Source organism: Oncorhynchus tshawytscha, linkage group LG18 (genome assembly GCF_018296145.1).
Source record: "Oncorhynchus tshawytscha isolate Ot180627B linkage group LG18, Otsh_v2.0, whole genome shotgun sequence".
In the NCBI taxonomy this organism is placed as follows: domain Eukaryota; kingdom Metazoa; phylum Chordata; class Actinopteri; order Salmoniformes; family Salmonidae; genus Oncorhynchus; species Oncorhynchus tshawytscha.
In genome coordinates this window covers 32306885-32325805 of record NC_056446.1, presented here as the reverse complement: position 1 = coordinate 32325805, position 18921 = coordinate 32306885, and the positions used below count along the sequence as shown (strand labels likewise).

At 40.4% G+C, this 18921-nt stretch overlaps 1 protein-coding gene across 7 annotated transcripts in view; it reads right to left on the bottom strand.

Moving 5' to 3' along the window:
• Window positions 1–728: 728 nt before the first annotated feature.
• The window catches only part of LOC112217993 (myelin transcription factor 1-like protein), a 124923-nt gene continuing 106730 nt past the window's right edge, over window positions 729–18921 (bottom strand). For 5 of the 7 annotated variants that reach the window (XM_042300947.1, XM_042300946.1, XM_042300948.1 and 2 more), the window contains exons 22-23: window positions 18059–18121; window positions 729–3224 (exon numbers count right to left, since the gene is read on the bottom strand). In XM_042300947.1, the coding sequence (XP_042156881.1) occupies window positions 3084–3224; window positions 18059–18121 (204 nt within the window). In that variant the 3' untranslated portion in view covers window positions 729–3083. The remainder of the gene's footprint in view (window positions 3225–18058; window positions 18122–18921) is intronic. The other 2 variants (XM_042300950.1, XM_042300952.1) reach the window with 1 other exon arrangement.

Here is an 18921-nt window from a genome sequence, read left to right as displayed (position 1 = left end):
AGATTTGTGCTTAAAATTCCCATTTCCTTTGTATCAGTAAGAATAATTGACTAAAGAAAAATAGTAGAAGCTGTCGATCTGTCTAAAGCTTTGCTATATTGGCAATAAGCTGCTGACACAAAGCTTTAGACACGGACATGAGGAGTCATATGGAATGTGGACCTCTAGTCTAGTAGAAGTCCACATTCCACCTGTGAGATCAGGTCAATGACAATAGCACCCTCAGGTTGACTATCAAAAAGGGTTGTCTGAAGTGAACTTGACTCACGGAGCTCTGTCTCGTTGACTCCACACACAAACTTACTTCCACATATGTCTTACGTGAATCATTCTCTCTATTTACCCATATTCATACTCGCATGAAGTGCATGCAGGATAAACTGTATTAAGAACACATTTATAATCCATTAGTAGAGTCATCTTCAGCAAGTGCAAGTCACATGGTTATGCCAATGTGTAGAGGAAATTGAATTAGTAATAAGTACATACTATGTAAGGGTAGATTACTGCAGTTGGCTGATGTTTAAAAGATAACGGCATTATAGGGGGCTGACATTGACACTTACATTGCATTATAATGGTGTTTTTAAAGGTCCAGTTCAGCTGTTTTTATCTCAATATCAAATCCTTTCTGGGAAACAAGTAGGTTACTGTGATTGTTTTCAATTAAAATGGTCAAAAATAAACAAAAATAGCTTCTCAGCAAAGAGCAATTTCTCAAGCAATCATTTTTCTTGGACTGTCTGGGAGTGGTCTGAGTGGGGAAGGGAAAACTGAAAACTAGCTGTTATTGGCAGAGAGATTTGGAACTCGCTTTCTTATTAGTCTTTTAACTAATTTACAGCCAAAACTCCCATCCCACCAAAACAGGCAGAAATTTCAGGCAGTCTTTTAAAACAGCTCTTACACGAAAAGGGCATTATCATAATTTTCACAATTTCACAGTATTATTCCAAACTCATTGTGCGGAAATATATATGAAACACAGGAAAATCATGTTTTTGACTGCATTGGGCCTTTAAGTACTATGAATACATGTATTAAGGGTGTCTCCTAGAAAGTGATTGCAATTTACTCATGAAATTGTCATCAATCATAGAAACAATCATGGACCACTATTACCAATGTCACTGTTGTTGGTTAGCATTCTTTGCTGTTATAATGGATATCAATAACATGTTTTTTTACCAATATATCCACTTTTAGGACTGAATCAAAGAGCAGTCTTTATCTCATGTTAATGTGTTGTGGCTCAGACACATAGATGCATGATCGCAAAGACATTTCAACTGAACAAGTGCAATAATATACTATGATTAATGAAGGACGTTGACCCTGTAAGTCGAGCGCATCAATCAGCCGTTGTAAAGATAACTTTCCTACAAAACCTCTGACCATCAATTTGAGCTTTCAAGTACCTCTTTAAGTTTCAATCAAAACATGGAAACAAAGGTGTCCCTGTGCAAAATGTAACATGAAAAGAACGAAACTCATTAACTCATCCATCCTTCGTTTTGGAACTGATCTCTCCATGTTGAATTTCTAAAACATGATTGTATTAAAAGATTTATACAAAACTTAATACATTTACATTGTTAGTAAAAAGAGTTTTATCAGCTATAATTTCATTTATAAGAAATTGCATATACCCAAACTTTTTCTATATCGATTGCATCCCATATCTAAACAAGTGATGTAATCATTGTTATACCAATATTGCTGATAAGTGGTCCTACTAAGTATTCAATAGAATTCAAATAAATTAGTAATGCTAGATTGTCTCCTTTATATTTTCCATAGCCATTGGTCGTTGGACATCTCGCTCTGTGTTTTTAACAACACAGATTACTAAGACGTTTTATTTCTAAGTAAATGAAGTATAGTCATTTTAGGTTATGGGAGTTGGACATCTCGCTGTGTGTTTTTAACAACACAGATTACTAAGACGTTTTATTTCTAACTAAATTAAGTATAGTCTTACTAGGTTATGGGAGTTGGACATCTATCTGTGTGTTTTTAACAACACAGATTACTAAAACGTTTTATTTCCAACTAAATGAGGTATAGTCATTCTAGGTTATGGGAGTTAGACATCTAACTGTGTGTTTTAAACAACACAGATTACTAAGACGTTTTATTTCTAAGTAAATTAAGTATAGTCATTCTAGGTTATGGGAGTTGGACATCTAACTGTGTGTTTTTAACAACGCAGATTACTAAGACGTTTTATTTCTCAGTAAATGAACTATAGTCATTCTAGGTTATGGGAGTTGGACCAGTTAGCAGTTCCGTGTCATGATGTTTCAAATGTGTCATATTTATACATGGTTTCTTCTTAAACTTGATTTAAACACAGACATTATTATTAGTGTTCACACAGACCACTGAAGACAAAGAGTTTTTCAAACATTGTTACAAAAATCAATACATTTACATCCATTAAACAATCTTCACACCAAAGGTCATTTTTGTTTTCTATGACATACTTAGAGAAAAGCTTATCTAAAAATGATTGGTCCTCACATTGTCCTCATCTGGCTCCCCACCCGTGGCACTCAGTTCTGATTGGTCCTCACATTGCCCTCATCTGGCTGCCTACCCGTGGCACTCAGTTCTGATTGGTCCTCACATTGCCCTCATCTGGCTCCCCACCCGTGGCACTGAGTTCTGATTGGTCCTCACATTGCCCTCATCTGGCCCACTACCCGTGGCACTCAGTTTTGTCCTTTTTATCAATATCGTTAAAATAATGAATGATACAAGCTTACAATTAATAAATACATATACACTAAAATGTGCATACATTAGCAGCTATAAACAGTACATCACATTATATTAGGTCATATGAAAATGTACAAAACGTGAATGTTCTTTGAAACTTTTGCCATTGGGAACTATTTTTAAAGCAAGGCAGAAAACCCATTACAATGGAGCTCAGAGCATTACAGCATAATGAAGAAAATAAATACTACGGTAAATTACAGCAGCAACAATCATAATCCATTCTCTTTTGACTTTTATTTGTTGCTTTAACATCATTTGATTTGGCCTCAGACTGGGCCTTTTGGCCAGAAGATAGGCTACTACACTTGGATGCCTTGCACCGCTTGTTTGATGTTCTCCAATAGTTCCTTGTTTTCTGGACTCTGGTATTGGTCCTGATGGGTGTACATGTCTGTCAAAGTACTCACATAAGTGTCAAAGTTTTGTTCATTCATTGGCTCCTGTGAGGGGAAAAAAAGAACCAATAAGGACAATGGTACATTAATCAAAAATCAAATCAAACATAGTGTACGTTCAGCAGTCAGATTCAGTATGGTTTCATTGTGATGATCAATTCATTTTGTTTTCATAGAGAATGGAGAGGAGGAAAATTAAAATTGGTCAGGGAAGGGCATTGACAGCTGCAAACATTGTCAGGACAGTATAGTGAGGTTGTACTAACACAGTATAGTGGGGTTGTACTAACACAGTATAGTGAGGTTGTACTAACACAGTATAGTGAGGTTGTACTAACACAGTATAGTGAGGTTGTACTAACACAGTATAGTGGGGTTGTACTAACACAGTACAGTGGGGTTGTACTAACACAGTATAGTGGGGTTGTACTAACACAGTTTAGTGGGGTTATAGTAACACAGTATAGTGGGGTTGTACTAACACAGTATAGTTGGGGTTGTATAGTGGGTTTGTACTAACACAGTATAGTGAGGTTGTACTAACACAGTATAGTGAGGTTGTACTAACACAGTATAGTGAGGTTGTACTAACACAGTATAGTGGGTTTGTACTAACACAGTATAGTGGGGTTGTACTAACACAGTATAGTGGGGTTGTACTAACACAGTATAGTGAGGTTGTACTAACACAGTATAGTGGGGTTGTACTAACACAGTATAGTTGGGGTTGTATAGTGGGTTTGTACTAACACAGTATAGTGAGGTTGTACTAACACAGTATAGTGAGGTACTAACACAGTATAGTGGGGTTGTACTAACACAGTATAGTGAGGTTGTACTAACACAGTATAGTGGGGTTGTACTAACACAGTTTAGTGGGGTTGTACTAACACAGTACAGTGGGGTTGTACTAACACAGTATAGTGGGCTTGTACTAACACAGTATAGTGGGGTTATAGTAACACAGTATGATGGGGTTGTACTAACACAGTATAGTGGGGTTGTACTAACACAGTATAGTGAGGTTGTACTTACACAGTATAGTGAGTTTATACTAACACAGTATAGTGGGGTTATACTAACACAGTATGGTGGGGTTATACTAACACAGTATGGTGGGGTTGTACTAACACAGTATAGTGGGGTTGTACAGTGGGGGTGTACTAACACAGTATAGTAGGGTTGTACTAACACAGTATAGTGGGGTTGTATAGTGGGGTTGTACTAACACAGTATAGTAGGGTTGTACTAACACAGTATTGTGGGGTTGTATAGTGGGGTTGTACTAACACAGTATAGTGGGGTTGTACTAACAGAGTATAGTGGGGTTGTACTAACACAGTATGATGGGGTTGTACTAACACAGTATAGTGGGGTTGTACTAACACAGTTTAGTGGGGTTGTACTAACACAGTTTATTGGGGTTGTACTAACACAGTATAGTGGGGTTATACTAACACAGTATGATGGGGTTGTACTAACACAGTATAGTGGGGTTGTATAGTGGGGGTGTACTAACACAGTACAGTGGGGTTGTACTAACACAGTATAGTGGGCTTGTACTAACACAGTATAGTGGGGTTGTACTAACACAGTATTGTGGGGTTGTATAGTGGGGTTGTACTAACACAGTATAGTGGGGTTGTACTAACACAGTATAGTGAGGTTGTACTAACACAGTATAGTGAGGTTGTACTAACACAGTATAGTGAGGTTGTACTAACACAGTATAGTGGGTTTTGTACTAACACAGTATAGTGGGGTTGTACTAACACAGTATAGTGGGGTTGTACTAACACAGTATAGTGAGGTTGTACTAACACAGTATAGTGGGGTTGTACTAACACAGTATAGTTGGGGTTGTATAGTGGGTTTGTACTAACACAGTATAGTGAGGTTGTACTAACACAGTATAGTGAGGTACTAACACAGTATAGTGGGGTTGTACTAACACAGTATAGTGAGGTTGTACTAACACAGTATAGTGAGGTTGTACTAACACAGTATAGTGGGGTTGTACTAACACAGTACAGTGGGGTTGTACTAACACAGTATAGTGGGCTTGTACTAACACAGTATAGTGGGGTTATAGTAACACAGTATGATGGGGTTGTACTAACACAGTATAGTGGGGTTGTACTAACACAGTATAGTGAGGTTGTACTTACACAGTATAGTGAGTTTATACTAACACAGTATAGTGGGGTTATACTAACACAGTATGGTGGGGTTATACTAACACAGTATGGTGGGGTTGTACTAACACAGTATAGTGGGGTTGTACAGTGGGGGTGTACTAACACAGTATAGTAGGGTTGTACTAACACAGTATAGTGGGGTTGTAAAGTGGGGTTGTACTAACACAGTATAGTAGGGTTGTACTAACACAGTATTGTGGGGTTGTATAGTGGGGTTGTACTAACACAGTATAGTGGGGTTGTACTAACAGAGTATAGTGGGGTTGTACTAACACAGTATGATGGGTTGTACTAACACAGTATAGTGGGGTTGTACTAACACAGTTTAGTGGGGTTGTACTAACACAGTTTATTGGGGTTGTACTAACACAGTATAGTGGGTTATACTAACACAGTATGATGGGGTTGTACTAACACAGTATAGTGGGGTTGTATAGTGGGGTGTACTAACACAGTACAGTGGGGTTGTACTAACACAGTATAGTGGGCTTGTACTAACACAGTATAGTGGGGTTGTACTAACACAGTATTGTGGGGTTGTATAGTGGGGTTGTACTAACACAGTATAGTGGGGTTGTACTAACAAAGTATAACGGGGTTGGACTAACACAGTATAGTGGGGTTGTACTAACACAGTATGGTGGGGTTGTACTAACACAGTATAGTGAGGTTGTACTAACACAGTATGGTGGGGTTGTACTAACACAGTATAGTGGGGTTGTATAGTGGTGTTGTACTAACACAGTATAGTGGGGTTGTATAGTGGGGTTGTACTAACACAGTATAGTGGGGTTGTATAGTGGGGTTGTACTAACACAGTATAGTGGGGTTGTGCTTACACGGTATAGTGGGGTTGTATAGTGGGGTTGTACTAACACAGTATAGTGGGGTTGTACTAACAAAGTATTGTGGGGTTGTATAGTGGGGTTGTTCTAACACAGTATAGCGGGGTTGTACTAACACAGTAGAGTGGGGTTGTATAGTGGGGTTGTACTAACACAGTATAGTGGGGTTGTACTAACAGAGTATAGTGGGGTTGTACTAACACAGTATGATGGGGTTGTACTAACACAGTATAGTGGGGTTGTACTAACACAGTTTAGTGGGGTTGTACTAACACAGTTTATTGGGGTTGTACTAACACAGTATAGTGGGGTTATACTAACACAGTATGATGGGGTTGTACTAACACAGTATAGTGGGGTTGTATAGTGGGGTGTACTAACACAGTACAGTGGGGTTGTACTAACACAGTATAGTGGGCTTGTACTAACACAGTATAGTGGGGTTGTACTAACACAGTATTGTGGGGTTGTATAGTGGGGTTGTACTAACACAGTATAGTGGGGTTGTACTAACAAAGTATAACGGGGTTGGACTAACACAGTATAGTGGGGTTGTACTAACACAGTATGATGGGGTTGTACTAACACAGTATAGTGGGGTTGTACTAACACAGTGTAGTGGGGTTGTGCTTACACAGTATAGTTGGGGTTGTATAGTGGTGTTGTACTAACACAGTATAGTGGGGTTGTATAGTGGGGTTGTACTAACACAGTATAGTGGGGTTGTATAGTGGGGTTGTACTAACACAGTATAGTGGGGTTGTGCTTACACGGTATAGTGGGGTTGTATAGTGGGGTTGTACTAACACAGTATAGTGGGGTTGTACTAACAAAGTATTGTGGGGTTGTATAGTGGGGTTGTTCTAACACAGTATAGCGGGGTTGTACTAACACAGTAGAGTGGGGTTGTATAGTGGGGTTGTACTAACACAGTATAGTGGGGTTGTATAGTGGGGGTGTACTAACACAGTACAGTGGGGTTGTACTAACACAGTATAGTGGGCTTGTACTAACACAGTATAGTGGGGTTATAGTAACACGGTGTAATGGGGTTGTACTAACACAGTATAGTGGGGTTGTACTAACACAGTATAGTGAGGTTGTACTTACACAGTATAGTGAGTTTATACTAACACAGTATAGTGGGGTTATACTAACACAGTATGGTGGGGTTATACTAACACAGTATGGTGGGGTTGTACTAACACAGTATAGTGGGGTTGTACAGTGGGGGTGTACTAACACAGTATAGTAGGGTTGTACTAACACAGTATAGTGGGGTTGTATAGTGGGGTTGTACTAACACAGTATAGTGGGGTTGTACTAACACAGTATAGTAGGGTTGTACTAACACAGTATTGTGGGGTTGTATAGTGGGGTTGTACTAACACAGTATAGTGGGGTTGTACTAACACAGTATTGTGGGGTTGTATAGTGGGGTTGTACTAACACAGTATAGTGGGGTTGTACTAACACAGTTTAGTACTAACACAGTATAGTGGGGTTATACTAACACAGTATAGTGAGGTTGTACTAACACAGTATAGTGGGTTTGTACTAACACAGTATAGTGGGGTTGTACTAACACAGTATAGTGGGGTTGTACTAACACAGTATAGTGAGGTTGTACTAACACAGTATAGTGGGGTTGTACTAACACAGTATAGTTGGGGTTGTATAGTGGGTTTGTACTAACACAGTATAGTGAGGTTGTACTAACACAGTATAGTGAGGTACTAACACAGTATAGTGGGGTTGTACTAACACAGTATAGTGAGGTTGTACTAACACAGTATAGTGAGGTTGTACTAACACAGTATAGTGGGGTTGTACTAACACAGTACAGTGGGGTTGTACTAACACAGTATAGTGGGCTTGTACTAACACAGTATAGTGGGGTTATAGTAACACAGTATGATGGGGTTGTACTAACACAGTATAGTGGGGTTGTACTAACACAGTATAGTGAGGTTGTACTTACACAGTATAGTGAGTTTATACTAACACAGTATAGTGGGGTTATACTAACACAGTATGGTGGGGTTATACTAACACACTATGGTGGGGTTGTACTAACACAGTATAGTGGGGTTGTACAGTGGGGTGTACTAACACAGTATAGTAGGGTTGTACTAACACAGTATAGTGGGGTTGTAAAGTGGGGTTGTACTAACACAGTATAGTAGGGTTGTACTAACACAGTATTGTGGGGTTGTATAGTGGGGTTGTACTAACACAGTATAGTGGGGTTGTACTAACAGAGTATAGTGGGGTTGTACTAACACAGTATGATGGGTTGTACTAACACAGTATAGTGGGGTTGTACTAACACAGTTTAGTGGGGTTGTACTAACACAGTTTATTGGGGTTGTACTAACACAGTATAGTGGGGTTATACTAACACAGTATGATGGGGTTGTACTAACACAGTATAGTGGGGTTGTATAGTGGGGGTGTACTAACACAGTACAGTGGGGTTGTACTAACACAGTATAGTGGGCTTGTACTAACACAGTATAGTGAGGTTGTACTAACACAGTATTGTGGGGTTGTATAGTGGGGTTGTACTAACACAGTATAGTGGGGTTGTACTAACAAAGTATAACGGGTTTGGACTAACACAGTATAGTGGGGTTGTACTAACACAGTATGATGGGGTTGTACTAACACAGTATAGTGGGGTTGTACTAACACAGTACAGTGGGGTTGTACTAACACAGTATAGTGGGGTTGTATAGTGGTGTTGTACTAACACAGTATAGTGGGGTTGTATAGTGGGGTTGTACTAACACAGTATAGTGGGGTTGTATAGTGGGGTTGTACTAACACAGTATAGTGGGGTTGTGCTTACACGGTATAGTGGGGTTGTATAGTGGGGTTGTACTAACACAGTATAGTGGGGTTGTACTAACAAAGTATTGTGGGGTTGTATAGTGGGGTTGTTCTAACACAGTATAGCGGGGTTGTACTAACACAGTAGAGTGGGCTTGTACTAACACAGTATAGTGGGGTTGTACTAACACAGTATAGTGGGGTTGTACTAACACAGTATGATGGGGTTGTACTAACACAGTATAGTGGGGTTGTACTAACACAGTTTAGTGGGGTTGTACTAACACAGTTTATTGGGGTTGTACTAACACAGTATAGTGGGGTTATACTAACACAGTATGATGGGGTTGTACTAACACAGTATAGTGGGGTTGTATAGTGGGGGTGTACTAACACAGTACAGTGGGGTTGTACTAACACAGTATAGTGGGCTTGTACTAACACAGTATAGTGAGGTTGTACTAACACAGTATTGTGGGGTTGTATAGTGGGGTTGTACTAACACAGTATAGTGGGGTTGTACTAACAAAGTATAACGGGGTTGGACTAACACAGTATAGTGGGGTTGTACTAACACAGTATGATGGGGTTGTACTAACACAGTATAGTGGGGTTGTACTAACACAGTGTAGTGGGGTTGTGCTTACACAGTATAGTTGGGGTTGTATAGTGGTGTTGTACTAACACAGTATAGTGGGGTTGTATAGTGGGGTTGTACTAACACAGTATAGTGGGGTTGTATAGTGGGGTTGTACTAACACAGTATAGTGGGGTTGTGCTTACACGGTATAGTGGGGTTGTATAGTGGGGTTGTACTAACACAGTATAGTGGGGTTGTACTAACAAAGTATTGTGGGGTTGTATAGTGGGGTTGTTCTAACACAGTATAGCGGGGTTGTACTAACACAGTAGAGTGGGGTTGTATAGTGGGGTTGTACTAACACAGTATAGTGGGGTTGTATAGTGGGGTGTACTAACACAGTACAGTGGGGTTGTACTAACACAGTATAGTGGGCTTGTACTAACACAGTATAGTGGGGTTATAGTAACACGGTATGATGGGGTTGTACTAACACAGTATAGTGGGGTTGTACTAACACAGTATAGTGAGGTTGTACTTACACAGTATAGTGAGTTTATACTAACACAGTATAGTGGGGTTATACTAACACAGTATGGTGGGGTTATACTAACACAGTATGGTGGGGTTGTACTAACACAGTATAGTGGGGTTGTACAGTGGGGTGTACTAACACAGTATAGTAGGGTTGTACTAACACAGTATAGTGGGGTTGTATAGTGGGGTTGTACTAACACAGTATAGTGGGGTTGTACTAACACAGTATAGTAGGGTTGTACTAACACAGTATTGTGGGGTTGTATAGTGGGGTTGTACTAACACAGTATAGTGGGGTTGTACTAACACAGTATTGTGGGGTTGTATAGTGGGGTTGTACTAACACAGTATAGTGGGGTTGTACTAACACAGTTTATTGGGGTTGTACTAACACAGTATAGTGGGGTTATACTAACACAGTATGATGGGGTTGTACTAACACAGTATAGTGGGGTTGTATAGTGGGGGTGTACTAACACAGTACAGTGGGGTTGTACTAACACAGTATAGTGGGCTTGTACTAACACAGTATAGTGGGGTTGTACTAACACAGTATAGTGCGGTTGTACTAACACAGTTTAGTGGGGTTGTACTAACACAGTTTATTGGGGTTGTACTAACACAGTATAGTGGGGTTATACTAACACAGTATGATGGGGTTGTACTAACACAGTATAGTGGGGTTGTATAGTGGGGGTGTACTAACACAGTACAGTGGGGTTGTACTAACACAGTATAGTGGGCTTGTACTAACACAGTATAGTGAGGTTGTACTAACACAGTATTGTGGGGTTGTATAGTGGGGTTGTACTAACACAGTATAGTGGGGTTGTACTAACAAAGTATAACGGGGTTGGACTAACACAGTATAGTGGGGTTGTACTAACACAGTATGATGGGGTTGTACTAACACAGTATAGTGGGGTTGTACTAACACAGTGTAGTGGGGTTGTGCTTACACAGTATAGTTGGGGTTGTATAGTGGTGTTGTACTAACACAGTATAGTGGGGTTGTATAGTGGGGTTGTACTAACACAGTATAGTGGGGTTGTATAGTGGGGTTGTACTAACACAGTATAGTGGGGTTGTGCTTACACGGTATAGTGGGGTTGTATAGTGGGGTTGTACTAACACAGTATAGTGGGGTTGTACTAACAAAGTATTGTGGGGTTGTATAGTGGGGTTGTTCTAACACAGTATAGCGGGGTTGTACTAACACAGTAGAGTGGGGTTGTATAGTGGGGTTGTACTAACACAGTATAGTGGGGTTGTATAGTGGGGGTGTACTAACACAGTACAGTGGGGTTGTACTAACACAGTATAGTGGGCTTGTACTAACACAGTATAGTGGGGTTATAGTAACACAGTGTAATGGGGTTGTACTAACACAGTATAGTGGGGTTGTACTAACACAGTATAGTGAGGTTGTACTAACACAGTATAGTGAGGTTATACTAACACAGTTTAGTGGGGTTATACTAACACAGTATGGTGGGGTTATACTAACACAGTATGGTGGGTTTGTACTAACACAGTACAGTGGGGTTGTACAGTGGGGGTGTACTAACACAGTATAGTAGGGTTGTACTAACACAGTATAGTGGGGTTGTATAGTGGGGTTGTACTAACACAGTATAGTGGGGTTGTACTAACACAGTATAGTGGGGTTGTACTAACACAGTATAGTGGGGTTGTATAGTGGGGTTGTACTAACACCGTATAGTAGGGTTGTACTAACAAAGTATTGTGGGGTTGTATAGTGGGGTTGTACTAACACAGTATAGTGGGGTTGTACTAACACAGTATAGTGGGGTTGTACTAACACAGTATGATGGGGTTGTACTAACACAGTATAGTGGGGTTGTACTAACACAGTTTAGTGGGGTTGTACTAACACAGTATAGTGGGGTTGTACTAACACAGTATAGTGGGGTTATACTAACACAGTATGATGGGGTTGTACTAACACAGTATAGTGGGGTTGTATAGTGGGGGTGTACTAACACAGTACAGTGGGGTTGTACTAACACAGTATAGTGGGCTTGTACTAACACAGTATAGTGGGGTTGTACTAACACAGTATTGTGGGGTTGTACTAACACAGTATAGTGAGGTTGTACTTACACAGTATAGTGAGTTTATACTAACACAGTATAGTGGGGTTATACTAACACAGTATGGTGGGGTTATACTAACACAGTATGGTGGGGTTGTACTAACACAGTATAGTGGGGTTGTACAGTGGGGGTGTACTAACACAGTATAGTAGGGTTGTACTAACACAGTATAGTGGGGTTGTATAGTGGGGTTGTACTAACACAGTATTGTGGGGTTGTATAGTGGGGTTGTCCTAACACAGTATAGTGGGGTTGTACTAACACAGTATAGTGGGGTTGTACTAACACAGTATGATGGGGTTGTACTAACACAGTATAGTGGGGTTGTACTAACACAGTATAGTGGGGTTGTACTAACACAGTATAGTGAGGTTGTACTAACACAGTATAGTGAGGTTATACTAACACAGTTTAGTGGGGTTATACTAACACAGTATTGTGGGGTTGTATAGTGGGGTTGTACTAACACAGTATAGTGGGCTTGTACTAACACAGTATAGTGGGGTTGTACTAACACAGTATTGTGGGGTTGTATAGTGGGGTTGTACTAACACAGTATAGTGGGGTTGTACTAACAAAGTATAACGGGGTTGGACTAACACAGTATAGTGGGGTTGTACTAACACAGTATGGTGGGGTTGTACTAACACAGTATAGTGGGGTTGTACTAACACAGTGTAGTGGGGTTGTGCTTACACAGTATAGTTGGGGTTGTATAGTGGTGTTGTACTAACACAGTATAGTGGGGTTGTATAGTGGGGTTGTACTAACACAGTATAGTGGGGTTGTATAGTGGGGTTGTACTAACACAGTATAGTGGGGTTGTGCTTACACGGTATAGTGGGGTTGTATAGTGGGGTTGTACTAACACAGTATAGTGGGGTTGTACTAACACAGTATGGTGGGGTTGTATAGTGGGGTTGTACTAACACAGTGTAGTGGGTTTGTACTAACACAGTTTAGTGGGGTTGTACTAACACAGTATAGTGGGGTTGTACTAACACAGTATAGTGGGGTTATACTAACACAGTATGATGGGGTTGTACTAACACAGTATAGTGGGGTTGTACTAACACAGTTTAGTGGGGTTGTACTAACACAGTATAGTGGGGTTGTACTAACACAGTATAGTGGGGTTATACTAACACAGTATGATGGGGTTGTACTAACACAGTATAGTGGGGTTGTATAGTGGGGGGTGTACTAACACAGTACAGTGGGGTTGTACTAACACAGTATAGTGGGCTTGTACTAACACAGTATAGTGGGGTTGTACTAACACAGTATTGTGGGGTTGTACTAACACAGTATTGTGGGGTTGTACTAACACAGTATAGTGAGGTTGTACTTACACAGTATAGTGAGTTTATACTAACACAGTATAGTGGGGTTATACTAACACAGTATGGTGGGGTTATACTAACACAGTATGGTGGGGTTGTACTAACACAGTATAGTGGGGTTGTGCTTACACGGTATAGTGGGGTTGTATAGTGGGGTTGTACTAACACAGTATAGTGGGGTTGTACTAACACAGTATGGTGGGGTTGTATAGTGGGGTTGTACTAACACAGTGTAGTGGGTTTGTACTAACACAGTTTAGTGGGGTTGTACTAACACAGTATAGTGGGGTTGTACTAACACAGTATAGTGGGGTTATACTAACACAGTATGATGGGGTTGTACTAACACAGTATAGTGGGGTTGTACTAACACAGTTTAGTGGGGTTGTACTAACACAGTATAGTGGGGTTGTACTAACACAGTATAATGGGGTTATACTAACACAGTATGATGGGGTTGTACTAACACAGTATAGTGGGGTTGTATAGTGGGGGTGTACTAACACAGTACAGTGGGGTTGTACTAACACAGTATAGTGGGCTTGTACTAACACAGTATAGTGGGGTTGTACTAACACAGTATTGTGGGGTTGTACTAACACAGTATTGTGGGGTTGTACTAACACAGTATAGTGAGGTTGTACTTACACAGTATAGTGAGTTTATACTAACACAGTATAGTGGGGTTATACTAACACAGTATGGTGGGGTTATACTAACACAGTATGGTGGGGTTGTACTAACACAGTATAGTGGGGTTGTACAGTGGGGGTGTACTAACACAGTATAGTAGGGTTGTACTAACACAGTATAGTGGGGTTGTATAGTGGGGTTGTACTAACACAGTATTGTGGGGTTGTATAGTGGGGTTGTCCTAACACAGTATAGTGGGGTTGTACTAACACAGTATAGTGGGGTTGTACTAACACAGTATGATGGGGTTGTACTAACACAGTACAGTGGGGTTGTACTAACACAGTATAGTGGGGTTGTACTAACACAGTTTAGTGGGGTTATAGTAACACAGTATAGTGTAGTTATACTAACACAGTATGGTGGGGTTGTACTAACACAGTATAGTGGGGTTGTACTTACACAGTATAGTGAGTTTATACTAACACAGTATAGTGGGGTTATACTAACACAGTATGGTGGGGTTATACTAACACAGTATGGTGGGGTTGTACTAACACAGTATAGTGGGGTTGTACAGTGGGGGTGTACTAACACAGTATAGTAGGGTTGTACTAACACAGTATAGTGGGGTTGTATAGTGGGGTTGTACTAACACAGTATTGTGGGGTTGTATAGTGGGGTTGTCCTAACACAGTATAGTGGGGTTGTACTAACACAGTATAGTGGGGTTGTACTAACACAGTATGATGGGGTTGTACTAACACAGTATAGTGGGGTTGTACTAACACAGTTTAGTGGGGTTGTACTAACACAGTTTAGTGGGGTTGTACTAACACAGTATAGTGGGGTTATACTAACACAGTATGATGGGGTTGTACTAACACAGTATCGTGGGGTTGTATAGTGGGGGTGTACTAACACAGTACAGTGGGGTTGTACTAACACAGTATAGTGGGCTTGTACTAACACAGTATAGTGGGGTTGTACTAACACAGTATAGTGGGGTTGTATAGTGGGGTTGTACTAACACAGTATAGTGGGGTTGTACTAACACAGTATAGTGAGGTTGTACTAACACAGTATGGTGGGGTTGTACTAACACAGTATAGTGGGGTTGTACTAACACAGTATGGTGGGGTTGTACTAACACAGTGTAGTGGGGTTGTACTAACACAGTATAGTTGGGGTTGTATAGTGGTGTTGTACTAACACAGTATAGTGGGGTTGTATAGTGGGGTTGTACTAACACAGTATAGTGGGGTTGTATAGTGGGGTTGTACTAACACAGTATAGTGGGGTTGTGCTTACACGGTATAGTGGGGTTGTATAGTGGGGTTGTACTAACACAGTATAGTGGGGTTGTACTAACACAGTATGGTGGGGTTGTATAGTGGGGTTGTACTAACACAGTGTAGTGGGTTTGTACTAACACAGTATGATGGGGTTATACTAACACAGTATGGTGGGGTTGTATAGTGGGGTTGTACTAACACAGTATAGTGGGGTTATACTAACACAGTATAGTGGGGTTATACTAACACAGTATGATGGGGTTGTACTAACACAATGTAGTGGGGTTATACTAACACAGTATAGTGGGGTTGTATAGTGGGGTTGTACTAACACAATGTAGTGGGGTTATACTAACACAGTATGATGGGGTTGTATAGTGGGGTTGTACTAACACAATGTAGTGGGGTTATACTAACACAGTATAGTGGGGTTGTACTAACACAATGTAGTGGGGTTATACTAACACAGTATAGTGGGGTTGTATAGTGGGGTTGTACTAACACAATGTAGTGGGGTTATACTAACACAGTATGGTGGGGTTGTATAGTGGGGTTATACTAACACAGTATGGTGGGGTTGTATAGTGGGGTTATACTAACACAGTATAGTGGGGTTGTATAGTGGGGTTGTACTAACACAATGTAGTGGGGTTATACTAACACAGTATGGTGGGGTTGTATAGTGGGGTTATACTAACACAGTATGGTGGGGTTGTATAGTGGGGTTGTACTAACACAATGTAGTGGGGTTATACTAACACAGTATAGTGGGGTTGTACTAACACAATGTAGTGGGGTTATACTAACACAGTATAGTGGGGTTGTACTAACACAATGTAGTGGGGTTATACTAACACAGTATAGTGGGTTTGTACTAACACAGTATGATGGGGTTGTACTAACACAGTATAGTGGGGTTATACTAACACAGTATAGTGGGGTTATACTAACACAGTATGATGGGGTTGTACTAACACAATGTAGTGGGGTTATACTAACACAGCACGGTGGGGTTATACTAACACAGTATAGTGGGGTTATACTAACACAGTATAGTGGGGTTATACTAACAGAGTATAGTGGGGTTATACTAACACAGTATGATGGGGTTGTACTCACACAATGTAGTGGGGTTATACTAACACAGTATAGTGGGGTTATACTAACATAGTACAGTGGGGTTGTACTAACACAGTATAGTGGGGTTGTATAGTGGGGATGTACTAACACAGTATAGTGAGGTTGTATAGTGGGGTTATACTAACACAGTATAGTGGGGTTATACTAACACAGTACGGTGGGGTTATACTAACACAGTATAGTGGGGTTATACTAACACAGTATAGTGGGGTTATACTAACACAGTATAGTGGGGTTATACTAACACAGTATGATGGGGTTGTACTCACACAATGTAGTGGGGTTATACTAACACAGTATAGTGGGGTTATACTAACATAGTACAGTGGGGTTGTACTAACACAGTATAGTGGGGTTGTATAGTGGGGATGTACTAACACAGTATAGTGAGGTTGTATAGTGGGGTTATACTAACACAGTATAGTGGGGTTGTACTAACACAGTATAGTGGGGTTGTACTAACACAGTATAGTGGGGTTGTATAGTGGGGTTGTACTAACACAATATAGTGGGGTTGTACTAACACAGTATAGTGGGGTTGTACTAACACAGTATAGTGGGGTTATACTAACACAGTATAGTGGGGTTGTATAGTGGGGTTGTACTAACACAGTACAGTGGGGTTGTACTAACACAGTATAATGGGGTTGTACTAACACAGTATAGTGGGGTTGTACTAACACAGTATAGTGTAGTTATACTAACACAGTATAGTTGGGTTATACTAACACAGTATAGTGTAGTTATACTTACACAGTATAGTGGGGTTGTACTAACACAGTATAGTGTAGTTATACTAACACAGTATAGTGGGGTTGTACTAAGTCTGTATATACAATACTTCATCAATTTAATTAAATCTGACAATATACATGGTCATAAGTACAGTACCGTTTATCTAATGCAACTCCAAACCATCCTGAGTCAGTGTAGATTATTTAGAGCATCTCATGGAATGGATGGATGTTTGATGCTTAGCTTATGCAGTGGAAATGATGACATTACATACATAAATTAGCTAATGTAATGTGGGAGTTGTGGGAGCCATTTCTCAGACAGGAAGACACAATGTGACAGGAGAAGACAAAGAGACATTGAATATGCAATAGCGGACTGAACAAACATGGTCCTATAACTGGGTTATAATACAGTTTAAATATGGCTTGTTGTGTTACTCCAACATGACCACTGCCTGATGTCTTGGGACACTTGAATCATAGTATAACGCAGCCACATGTATGGATAATTGTGATGCATACACAGAGTGTTCACGAGTATAGGAGGAACACTAAAGGGAGGAAGGTGATGATAGTGCAGGATTAAAGGATAATAATTAGACTATGAAATGGAATCTCTTACTCTGTGGGGCATCTGTAAACAGCAGCTATGTTTAACTGGGGCCTCTTTCTGTGGCATCGGTTTCTACAGGAAGAGGTGTGAAGAGAATAGAGATAGAATTCTATTAGCCCGCTGTACAAAAAGGAGCAACATTCTAGCCTGGTCGCAGATCTTTTTGTGCTGTTTTGCTAATAGTTGTTGTCATATCATGACGTTTGGCATAACAATGACTATATCAGTTAGCTAAGGCACAAACGGATATGGCTCCACACTAGCAAAATGCGCTATAACCCTAATAAAACGTGATCCCCTCGCGGGAATGGGTGGCGAACAGTGAGCCATATTCAGAGGGAGGGATTTCAGTTATTAATAAGCAACTTTGGTGCCTTTTAGATCGGGAAGTATCCAATCAGCCCTGTTCGTCTTCATACACAAGAGGTGTTATTGGATAATACAGGCACATGACACAACAAGGCAGCGGGGGGTGGGGGGGGCATTAGTAATTACTAGTCTGTAAGGTAAGTTTTGTAGCACAGAAGCCCATGAACAGCTGAGAAAACAAGTGACAAACAGAAAGAAGCAGATGAGGAATCCCAACTATGTCATTGGAGTCTGCCCTTATGTCAGTTACTCCTTGCAATGATTTTTACAGCATTACATAAGATGTATATTTTCATATGTTTCAAGTGTTCCATTTCAGGCATCAGCAAACAATCACTATGGAAATAAACATATCCAATTTGGTAGAATGAGTGGAATAAGCCGATATCATGATATGACCATGTCTTGTTTTAACTCGGTTACATTGACTAATCAAATGCAAATGGCCCTGGGTTTCAACCGTTCTTTTATAGCTCAATGGTTTCAACACACTTCCAATTATG